This window comes from Chiroxiphia lanceolata, chromosome 2 (assembly GCF_009829145.1).
Source record: "Chiroxiphia lanceolata isolate bChiLan1 chromosome 2, bChiLan1.pri, whole genome shotgun sequence".
Taxonomy (NCBI): domain Eukaryota; kingdom Metazoa; phylum Chordata; class Aves; order Passeriformes; family Pipridae; genus Chiroxiphia; species Chiroxiphia lanceolata.
In genome coordinates, this window is record NC_045638.1 from 10,359,692 (window position 1) to 10,372,076 (window position 12,385).

At 34.7% G+C, this 12,385-nt stretch overlaps 1 protein-coding gene across 9 annotated transcripts in view; it reads left to right on the forward strand.

Moving 5' to 3' along the window:
* DMD (dystrophin) overlaps positions 1-12,385 on the forward strand; it is a 922,945-nt gene that overhangs the window by 111,375 nt on the left and 799,185 nt on the right. For all 9 annotated transcript variants that reach the window (XM_032679549.1, XM_032679551.1, XM_032679556.1 and 6 more), the window contains 2 exons: positions 8,895-8,987; positions 9,947-10,024. In XM_032679549.1, coding sequence (XP_032535440.1) covers positions 8,895-8,987; positions 9,947-10,024 — 171 coding nt within the window. The remainder of the gene's footprint in view (positions 1-8,894; positions 8,988-9,946; positions 10,025-12,385) is intronic.

Consider the following 12,385-nt stretch of genomic DNA (forward strand, 5'->3'; position numbering starts at 1 on the left):
GAAGAGGTTTGTTTGTTTTATTTATTCTTAAAGAAAAGATTATGTGCCTGAAGGGATTCCAAAGTAAAATTTTGAAATTTCTCTCGTCATTTTCTTTTAAGCCAGGATTTAAGCTCTAAACTGATGGGAAAAGTATTGCTAAAGCCTGTCTCTCAATAAATGGAGAATCCAAACTCCCTGAGAAAGGACATCTTCATATGTGAGGAATGACAGTATGTGCAATATTCTGTACCTCTTTAAGTAAACATTAACCTGTTCTCTAAGATTCAGAGCATCAGTAAAACAAAAGACAAAAATTTCAGAATCTTTCTCTACTGTCTGAGATTTTGCACTAAAGCTTGATATTTTCATGAAGACTAAAGACATTCCTTTTTATTTCTGTTTTCTAATAACCATGTGTAAAAAATAAATTATTTGAATAACAAATATTCATAGAAACAGTCTGTTGTGAAACTGTTGCTCCCTTAAATGAGAATTTTAGCCAAAATTGTTGCATTTAGCATCTGCTAGATACAGTTTGTGCTTCTCCACTGGAAAGTGGGATGGCTCTTCCTTTCAGAAACCCTGCATTTTAATCTTTGTAGCTCCCAGTGTTTAAAAACGCTGTTATAAAACTCTACCCTCTATAGCCTCAAAAATACCTACACACTGTAAATTAAAACAATACAAATGTTCTCAAACATGTAAATATAATTAACATTCTATCTTTTACTGAAAGTTACATCTGAGATAACACTATAAATAAATTTAGTTGTTAGTTTATGGTAATTTTCTTCCTTATAGCTCTCTTTGCAGAGTGGGAAGCATCATTATATGACTACTTGAAAAAAAAAACCAGCCTCACTGGAGTCAATTACAGGTTGCATGAAGCCACCTGTACTGTCAAAAGAAGCTCCTATTCTTGACTCTGAATTCATAACTCATTCTTCAAACCTTGTAGGAGCTTGCTGAGTGCATATTCATTCCCACAAAGGTTTCTTTTGATCCTGTTGCCAATCATCCGGTCTTTAATGGCCTTGAACACCATATACTGCAAAATAGGAAATGCTTCAACGATATTAGCTGGCTAGATTCAACTGGTGAAAAAGAGAGCTGCCAGATTTATTTTGTGTATCCCTGTAAGCTTTGTATTGTTTAAAACAAATGCAGCTGCCAGATTTATTTTGTGTATCCCTGTAAGCTTTGTATTGTTTAAAACAAATGCAGTAGATGCCCACTGCTTACCCAACAGAAACTTGGTGTAATTTTAAATATTTTTAAGGAAACTTATATACTTAATTATGAAATATACCCACATATATTAAATAATAATATTTTGTTTATTTCTTTGTTAGCAAGTATCTGAGTACAAAACCTGCCACATTCTGATGTGGATGTCCAGAGGTGGCTATACCATCTCTGTCAGCTTAAAACTGGTCCATCAAATTTTTAATGAAAAATTGTTCATGCTTTCATCTGTGTGTTTATGATCTACACACAGTCAGCAATATGAACTGTTTAAAACATATTTTCTTCTTTGGAAACAGTTAACCTTTTGAAAAATAATATTAAAAGAACTGAAATTATACAATTTCATTTTAGCAATTGATATTATGGATTATATAACTTCTTAAAAAATAATATCTATTGTAGTGCTATTAAAAAACTACCATTGATATCATTGTACTTTTCCTACTGTGACTGGGGACTATATCAGTAGGTTTATTTTGTTGTTCTAAATAGATCTTCAGTTTCTTAATATTATCATGCTATTACAATTAATATATGCCCTTAATCTAGTTTTAGTCTTATGAAAAAATATAAACCACTGAACTTGAAAAAATAATCTGGGTTGTGATGTGCTTCATTTCAAAATCTCATTTTCAAATGGCATTAATAGGAAAGATAGAATATCTAGATAAAGTGAATTCAAGTTGTATTGAATAAACCTCATAAGGAAATTTTATATCGAAATAGGATATAAAATAACTATTTTGGCTTTGACTTTTAAAGTGCCATGTGTCTAAAAACTCCTTTTGCTTTCAGAGCAAATAATTTACTAATTTCAGTGGTCCAAGCGATGGGGATGATTTCAACATAACTTTGAGAATTTCTTTTATACATGGGAGTTTCTAATTTATTTTAGAATTGAAATAACACAGTATTCTTCAGAAACTTGAGGGTGTGCAAATATCCTTCTCTGTCATGACACTAGAAAAGTAGAATGAGTCCTTAAGCTGAGGGGAAAACATGCTTTTACAAGAACTGTGCAGAAATCCCAGGAGGGTCTGGTGTCATTACCTAACTTCAGGGTCTGGATATGAAACCAGCTTCTTCTCTGCAAGTGTTTGTCCTGTCCACAAACATGAACTGCCTTCAGACAGTTGGTAAGACCTGCCCCTAGATCACTCTTTAAGGACAGAGTTGGGCGTTCTGTGCCTGCTGCAAGCCTCATGACAGTTACCTTGTTGAAAGGCACAGAGAACATTTGGTTCTCTGACTGGGAGAAGAATGTGGCTTCTTTAGAGGAGGGTTGTACACCTTCCTCACAGTTGCTCAGTAGCAGTCATTTTTAAAACACTGGCACTCATCAGTTACCTTCTATGTATTTCCTTGGAAAATTAAGTTAGAGAGCAAAAAAAAGCGTCTACCCCAAAGCCTGGGAAACATGTCTGACAGCGGAGAGGCAAACCACTTGTGCAGTGTTTGGCTTCCAACTGACTAACACAGAGTTTCACCTGGAGCAGAGTGGATGCCTCCATGTTCTAACAGGGAAAAAATGTTGAAGGGAGAAAGGATGGCTTGGGTGGCTCAAGTTATTGTTTGGTGCTTCCCATGGGTCCATAAACCAATGGCCTAATTAAACTATGTCTGCTGCATCTTTTTTCCCTCATGACTAGGACAGTATCTTTTGCTGCTGTAATAGTAATCCAGCATCAATGAAAGAAAATGTCAGTCACTTCCATGGAACTTCCCAGCCGAATTGAAGAAACCATAAACAAGAATGTTGGGGAGAGAAATTGAATTTTTAATATATTTAGCAGAGCAAGAGCAAGTATTAATAGTCCTTCTTTTATTAAAAGTGACTTAAAAGATCTGCTGAGATTAGCTCAATAGCTTTTCTTTATTGTTTCACAGAGTGAAGCATCAAATATTTTGACTGCAAGAAAAGGCTGATTCTTTAGAGTCTTACTAAGGGGAACATCTGTAAGCCAACTAAGTTTTTATTTCTTTCCTACTGATGTCTATTCAGCAACATTTACAGATCCACAGAATGGACTTGCAAAAATAATTTCAAAAAATTATATGAAGACTTATGATTTATGTCATTCTGCCTTTCTGGGTTGTATTTTTTAATTTTTGTCTTTTCATTTTTTAGCAGTCAATCACTAGTCTGAGGTCCCAGCTAAACTGCAGGGAACCTCTTGCTCTTTGTTTCACAACCCTGCAAGCTGCAGGCACAGATAGAATGCATTGCACCTCCCTTCCAGGCTCTGCAGTCCAGGTTTCCTGTGCCTAATGGAAACAAAGGTCTTGTCCCAAGCTAAAATCTCAGTTATTTACCTGTCCTGAGACTCTGAAGGACCTCCATGTCCACTCATTCTATTGTAAGATGATCTTTCCTATTTACACCTCATATAACCTTAAATCTTTTGTCTAATGCCGTGCTAAACCTTGAATTCCCTGTCTTTACAGTGCCTTTTACTCTTTTAATTTATTCTCTGTCTCTCTCCATCTGTTGATTGTTTCAGTTGCTAGATTTCCCATATGAATTGATAATAATAAGCCAATAATACTGTAAAATTCATAAGAAATAGAATCCAACTTGTCTTACTGTAATAATCTTCTTAGAGTCTAGTCTACCTCAAATAAACAGTATAATCTAAATGCATACTTGTCTGCAAAGGAAAATGAAAAGTCAGAGATCTCTTCCTTAGCCAAGCTTTTTACCCTTTGTAATTTTTCTGAGAAAAAAAACGTAGAAATATCTCTATTACATGAAATTTTTATAAAACAGAAAAAAATATATGCATGTTAAAGAACCTCAAATAATAGTTGTGTTTCAGTCTTCTGTTATCACGCATTTTGCCGGAGTTGTTATTATGGACTCATTGTTTGAAATTTTGAGTGGTTATGAATCTCAGGAAATAGAATTACTTTTCTACGCTTTTTGCTTGTGGGATAAAATTTATGACTTCTTGTGGTTAAAGCCCAGCTGGCAACTAAGCACCACTCCACATACCTCCCACCTCCCACTGAAATGGGGAGGAGAATCAAAAGTAAAACTTGTAGGTTGAGATAAGAACAGTTTAATAATTGAAACAAAGGAAGATTATAATAATAATAATAAATTAAAAATATAAATAGAGAGATAAACCCCAAGAAAAACAAGTGACGCACAACACAGTTGCTCACCACCCACTGACAGTTGCCAAACCCCATTCCCCTGGGTTGGGTTGAGTGAGTGTGTAGTTGTCAACAGGGCTTAAACCACAACAGTTCTTTTTGGTGCCCCGTGTGGGGTTGACGTGCCAGGACCTCAAATCTACACAGTCCAGTGAACCTGGTTATCCCTCTCCTCCACCTGACTGGAGACAAGGTCTCTCTAATGCCGATCACATGGTTCCACATTTCCTTCTTGTAGAAATGGACTAGAGCTTGTTTCCACAGAGTCAGGAGTATAATGAGCCCTTTCATTCTGCTTGGGAAACTGTCCACTGGAGACTGGAGCAAAAATTTGTGATTTCTTTTCCCTGCCATTCCCACACCCATGTCTCTAGAGTTGGGGTATGTTTTCAATCCTATTTCCTCATGTCCTCTCTGAGGTCCCCCTTAAACCTCGACACTTGTTCTTAATCCTCTTCCCTTCCTTTCCTTTCCCCTCTCTTCTCCACCTCCTTCCCCTTCCTATTTCCTTTCCCTTTGCCCTATTTTCCTTTAGTATAGCATTTGCCTATGCTAATTTATTCTAAAATATAACATCTGCTAACAGTTTTATGCTAATCAAAATTTTTAGAGCTTTTACTCGTCGGAGGGGCGATGTCCATGAGCAGATGTCTTTGTGCCTTCTCTGGACAAGTTATTTTTTAATTTTTTTATGGTGTTCTCTGTATTTCTTTCACAATTACTGATTTGCATTTAGCTCTGAATAGAGTGCTTCTCGTAGAATACCATCTTTTCATGTAATACTTCCCACAATACTAATTTCTTTGATTATGTATCTGATGAACGAGCTGATTAAATAATTTAATTTTTTGATAAAATTTATTTGTTAAATTTACATAGAGACAATGAGGTCTGTTATTTCTTTGGAAAGAAGAACACAGGAATGACAATGAAAGTAGACAGTAGTGAGATAAGTAGGATGAAGCTTGATGTTTTAAGACATCTAAATATATTCAAATAAAAAAATTTGCAAATACAAATTTAACACTTAATTTCAATCTATTTCCCAATTCTCCTTTTTCTTTTTTTTGTTTTTCACCAGCTTCTGAGTTTTTAGGTAATGTTCTTTGGCATAAAATTGTTTCAGTTGCTAAGCTTGGAACATGTATACACTTGAGATGTTTCAGTCTACATAATATTGAGGTTGAGTTAGCACACAGAATACTCTTAAGTATGCTTCACTCACTTATAACACCTGGGGGAGGACTCTATTGCAAATTCCACATTTTCCTCCCATGTTAATTGTACAGTGCTCCATAATTCTAAGACTAAGGCTTGTGTAGTTGACCATGATGTAGTGTAGGGTAGGGGTTAATGTTTTTTTCCATACCAGTGTAATTTGTGAATTCCTTTGTTCAGTCCTTATTTAAATTTGAAGGTTAATTTAATCCATGATGAAAAAGGAATCTTCTCTTCCGAATCATATCTTATGCTGATTTTCTTTTAAAATAAATCCGTTGGATTTCCTTCAGGTCCCCTTGTGTTATGTAGGGTCAGCAGTTGCAGCCAACAGCTCCATCAGCTAAACCAAGAAAGTTTGTGTTTTGGCCTTCATTTAGCATGAAGACAGAAATACATAAAACTACCGTATACTTAAATAGCTATTCTTTCTAGTAGTTAAGATTTTAGCAAAGTCTTGTCTTGGATTTTGTTTTTCTTCTACTTCTAGAAAGGAATTTCTACTTCTCATGAAAAGTCATCTTGTGCTTCACATTCAGCATCTGCAGTCCTTCCTCTGTCCTATACTCTCTCTTGTTTCCCCCATCTCTTCCATCATTGTGGTTTTGAAGAAGAAAAAATAAATGGGAACCAACAATTCAGCATGCAGCTGCTTTGGGCAATTTTTAAAATTAGGTTTTGGATAAATTTTTAATATAGCACAAGTAACAAATCAACATGCAAGGGAGAGTCTTCTGAACATTTTCATTCCTCTGTAGGTAAAGGGTGATGGGTAAAACCTAAAAAAGTTTTTTAAAAGGTTATTTTCAACAGGAATGTATAACAAGCAACTAGGCATTTGTTTGGCAAGCCGTTAACTAGCCATGCTTGGTTTTCAAGTTTTGAGTTTTCAAAGGTTTGAGTTGACAAACACTTTTCAATGACACAATAAATTTGTCTGATGCAACTTTTGAGACCTTTGTATCTGAAGACTTACTGCAATTTTGATCCATAAAAGACATTCAATCTACTTGAGAAAGAAGAATTAATTACCTTGTTGCTAGAAAAATAGTGACCTTCTTGAGGTTTAGGATGATATGTGTGGCGATGTAAGGTGTCTTAAGGCGTTTTTAGTTGTGATTAATGGAAGATATTCTTCCAAGACCCTAAAAAATCAATGGAACTTTTGGTTTAAGGTTTACTTGTAATACATTTGTAATGAATATGTCCTGTTAGGGATGCTACCATGCTGTGTGTTTCTTTTTTTTCTAAAAACTTTACCAAAAAACCCATATTATTTGTTAAGCAGACTTTTTTGACTGTCTAGATTTCAACATAAATTTTATGAATAGCTTAAACGCTGCAAAAAGGAAGAAAGACAGAGATGCAGGCATTATGAAGGCTAGTTCTGTTTTTCCTGTATGATACAAACTAATATAATTATATTCTATTATCAATATGTCATTGTGCTCAAATTCCCAGGGAGAGTCAGCAACGTTATGGGCACAACTCTTTCATGGTGTAACAGAAGAAGGGCCTATTGTCTTATAGTGCTCCCTTAGAGTGCACTTCCCCTCTGCAAAAGTGACTTTTGTTCTGCAAGACACAATAAGGTCTCTCTGATTCAGTTGTATGTTTCAGTGTTAAATTTGTCCAACAACTTCAGGAATTCTGTACATGACTTGCATAATGACACACAATTTTCCACACCATAATTTAAAACATTTTTATAAAGCTATTTCTCATACTATATGCGAGGCAGCAAATAGAGTTGCTGGGTGTTATTACTTAAACAAATAATTCGAGATGTTGAGCAGTCCAAGTAAATAATATGTGAATCTATTCAGTATTGGTTTTCAGATATTTTGGGTAATAGAGTGGCAGCATGTGTGTTAGAAATTACCTTAGTTGGAATGAGTTGTGCATGGCTTAAAAACTGGCTAGAAAATAGGGATTCCCAGTGCCGTAGAAAATTTATGATGTTTTGGATTTGTTCGTTCCATGAAACAGAAACAAGACCTTACTAAAAAAACGAAAGAAGGATTGAAAGAAGCTCTTGCTTAGAAGAGCAGTCTGAGAGAAAGGAAAATGGAGTCATGGCAGAACAGCTAATAGCACTGAAGTCTGTGCTGTACTCATAAATTTGTACTGGTTGGGGAAAAAATTAATTTAGCACTGAAAACTGTCCTTAATTCTGTCCTCTGTTTAAGAAACCTTCCAAAATAATTGGTACTTTCTAACAAAATGTGGTTTTCATAAAATTCCCAGCTAGCTCTAATGAGCGTTGCAGTGAGTAGCAGAACAACACTGCTGACAAGAAAGCAAATGTTTTCTGTGTAATATGGATTCCCAATTCTACGTCGCTCTGTGGTAAAAGTGGAAGATGTGCAATGTAGGTCAGCACAGTGTCGATTCTAGCAAATTAAAGTACAGATGCTTCCTCTCAAATCAATCAAAGCATCTGTCAAACTTCACAAATTAGAAATAATGTGGACATGTGAATCTACTTGGCACTGCAGAAAATAATCACTGTTTTTTATAGTGGTTCTCAATAGCTCTCATACATACAAAACCACTTCAAAATTGATGGGTGCTCATAAAACTTGTGCAGTGACTAAACTATAAAAAAATTATATTTCTATATTTTTAATGCACTAGTCAAAGCATTGGATCATAAACTTAGCTAGAATTTTAGACAGAGTGAATAATTTTTCATCATTGTCATGTGGGGAAAAATCTCAGATATTTCCTTTCATTTTTCACTGATGCTGTGGACAAAGTATAAGATGCCTTTTAGCCAGTTACAGCAGTGAGGCTCTGATTCAGTACAATTCTAAGTATGTCCTATTAACATGGATATGTTTCTTCGATCTTTAGTAGACTAAGCCTAAGACTTATCTCCCTCTGCATAATTCCAAGTTTGTTTCTGTCCCATGAAGGAGCACTTACTAGGCACTCAATTTGGTATCACTTCTTGTGTGTTTGGGGTATTTTTGTTTCTTTCCCATTTCTTTTCTTTGCAAATTATTTTTCCAAATTTTTTCTCCTGATTTGCACCTTTATTGCCAAGTGTAGTTTGTGTTCTAGCTTTATTAGTATTCAGTTCCGCTTTATTTGTTTGAAGTAATGGTATGTACTTGAAATTAGGTAAGCACATCTCTCTTAAGCATTAGAACCCTGTTAAAACCAATGTGTCTGAAAGAATCCTGTGAGTTTAGTTGTACTTTCCTCTTTTACTCTGTGTCATACATAATTTTTTTTTTTTTTTTTTTTTTGTGCTCAAACTAACTAGACCTATTGTTTCGTTTCAGTTTGGAAGACGTTACATTGAAGACCTTCTTGATGATTTTCGAGATGGACGAAGACTTCTGGAGCTCCTGGAATGCCTTACAGGCCAAAAAATTGTATGTGTTTTTTAACACATTTACTGTATATTGTATATTTAACACATTTACTGATGTTGTGATAAGTGTAGTAGGTGATATTCATTAATTTCTGCCATTGATGAGGACCTGTGGAAACTATTTTTAGGGATCTGAATATGTTTTATTTCCTTTTGAAATTGAGAAAACGTTGTGACTGAGAGCTGTAATAGCCAGTAGCCCTTTGCTAGGCATATATTTGAAATGAAAATATTCTACTTTGTTCTTTGCACTTATTAAGGAAGTGGGACAAAGAGAAACAACACTGAGGCAGGGTTCATTTAAATATCTAGATTTTAGCTGGAATAACATTTAATGTGTAGAATTAGAATGTTTTGTTAATAAATTTCATACATACAGTCTATGTGTGGGAGTTGTACTTGCCTGAAAAGACAGAACAGCTTGCTCTTATCAACTTGGAAACTCTAAAGTGACATGTCACACATATTTCTGAATCTCCTCTCTTGTGTTTCTGGTTGGACTTGGTAAGCTTAGCATCTTTCTCTGAAACTTTCTCATTAAAAAGTAGTGAAGCAGGCTGGAGTTTGAGAATTAAAATCCAGAGATAATATATTTGTAAATAAATATTAAACAGACTGATGATTATCTGTTTAGTTGCCATAGTAATGATCCTAAATTGCCATGCAGAATACAACTAATCATGATAAATAGAATCTGGAATTAACTGATTTTATATTCATTTCAATGATTCATTCACTGAAAATTGTCAAGGTACCAAATTACCTTCTAAATGTGGATCCAGTTTGTTTCACAATTAACTCTATTCCATGTTGGGAAGCTGCATAAGCCCACTGTATGGTAATAGTCTCTTGTTATAAAGCTATGAAATGAAAACTACAGGTGTAATATAAGATTTGAGATACCTGTAATGTACTCGATTCTGATTTTGGACAGTCAAATTTCTTTTACTTTCTTTGTAGGCAAAAGAAAAGGGCTCCACAAGAGTTCATGCTCTGAACAACGTCAACAAAGCACTCCAGGTTTTGCAGAGAAATAACGTAAGTATTCAGCCAGACAGGCTCAGAACATCCTATAGACAGCATACAAAATATTTTGTAGGTGTTGAATCAAACTTTGGTCTATAGTATACAAATACTGGAGTCAAGGCAGTTTTATTAATGTGACTTGGATACTTTGTCTTTCGGCATCAGGGGTGAATGTATTTTAAAGAGTTTAAAATCCTCTTCCAGCAAATTTTGAATAATACATCTATAATGGATGATTTCTGAAGATAGATCAACATGCAGGATTTTATGCTAATGCATGGTGTTTAAAATAGATTTTTAAAAGTTAATTACTAGAAGTCATCCATAACTGGTTACAAGGTGCTATCTATCAAAATACCTACTCACATCCTCCGACAGTTTTGAAGTCTGAAAAAACAAGGCTTTTACGACAATAAATTTTTTTCGTAAATTTTCAGAGGTTCCTCATGGTTCAAAGCATTAATCATATCAAATCCACTTTCGATTCTACTTTGTGAAGATTGACTTTTCAAGCCAGTATCCTGTGCATCATTATTGAATAAACATTCTCATAGTATCTTCCTTAAGCCAGCATTCTGATGGACCCATAACTTCAACAGACATTTCCAGTGACCAACTAATTTTATCATATATCCTTCTCAAGAATAAATTCAAATAAACTATAACACTCACTTAAACTTAACAATAAGAGGTGACAGAACAAAGATAATGTATTCTGTGCTGCCTATTATATTGGATTTCTTGATAGCTGCAGTAGGTCACTAAACATGCTTGAGTTCAACTGCTGAATAAAGCTATTTATTTTATAAATCTAAGATAATCCATCTAAAGATTTGTGCATAAATGAAAGTGACCTTATAATATTGGCATAAAGACCTCCCGCTTGATTTTTATTTAGTGGAATTTCATGTAAATAAATGGTAGAAAAAGCTTCTAATTATTCAAAATCTGCAACATTTGACCTTATTGGGAAAAAATCATCAGTGCATTATTTCACAGTATACAAGAAGGTGTTGACTGCATACCTGGTTACAAATGTTCACAGCAAATGCTTTTTGAAGTATTCAATACATACCATCTAAGTCCATTAATGTGCTATTCATTCAGTTTCTGGAACACAATAGTAGTCCCTCTCAAATATGGGAAAAAACCAGAGAGTATTCCAATTTTAGAAGATAGAAGAAAAAACATTGTTTTAGAAAGTGAAGTGGTCATCCAGGGGCCATCATATTCATATAATAAAACCCTCATAAACTGTACACAATATAAAAAGTAGCATAGTATATATGTAGAGATATACTTCATACTTATTATTGTGAAGCCAAAAGACCTGCCTATGAAATAGTTTCCTTAACCGTCAAAAGCTTGATGAATGATTTCTATGGGACTTCAGGAATGCAAAATCAATGGCTCTAAAGCTAATTAAAGCCTGTGAGTAATCTAGATTTTTTTTTTGCTGGTATGTGCTATTCTTGCTCTGAGGTTCTGCTGTCATCCGGGTGGTAACACTGAAAAATGCTGCTGCTTCCACTCAACGTATTTTACAGGTTTTTTCGTTCCTATAGAAAGGCAAGAATGTTGTGGGGGCAATGTGGGGGACGTGGGGGTTGCCCCAATATAGGTTTAGGTTAAGTTCCTTAAGATCCATTTGGGAAATGTTCCAAGACACTGTTGGTTAGAGTCAATTCCAGTCTCGTATGTTTTTAGTACAAACTGTGCAATTCTTAAAGAAAAGAGCTCTAAGAGAGTTTTAGAGTTCTTGATAAAATATCTACCTGGTATGAATTCATAAAAATAACCTATACATAGATATATTGAAATAGTAATAATTAAAAAAAAAAAGCAGCTTATTTTGAGGGTGCAAAAGCTTTAGGCAATCTACAGATACAACTTTGTAACTTCAAAAAACTTCAGCAGCTCAGCAGAGATACACAGATTGTAGTTTGTGAAGGAATGGGGTACTTTTCCATATAAACATCAGTTCTGACCATGAAAAATGGCATCTATGAAACAGCAAGGATGCAAATTTTAGCGTCATAGTTCTATCCAAAAGTGCTTATACTGTCTTGCACTCACATCCCTGTATTTGGCTTCTTTATTTAGATAGCATGAAAAATGGGGGAGAGTGAAGGATCATTTCACATATGCAGGAAAGAGTATTCTAGAGTGGAAGATGCATTATGAAACTGCAGATGCATGATATAATTATGGAAAACAACATTACTGGATGAACTAATGTGTAAAAGACTTGCTTAGATGATGATCACTGCTTTATCTGTATTCCAGAACACAACCTGCCTTTCCTTATAATTTATAGATATTATTTAAGGAAAATTTAAGTTCTATTTTAATCTAAATATGTAGAACAATATC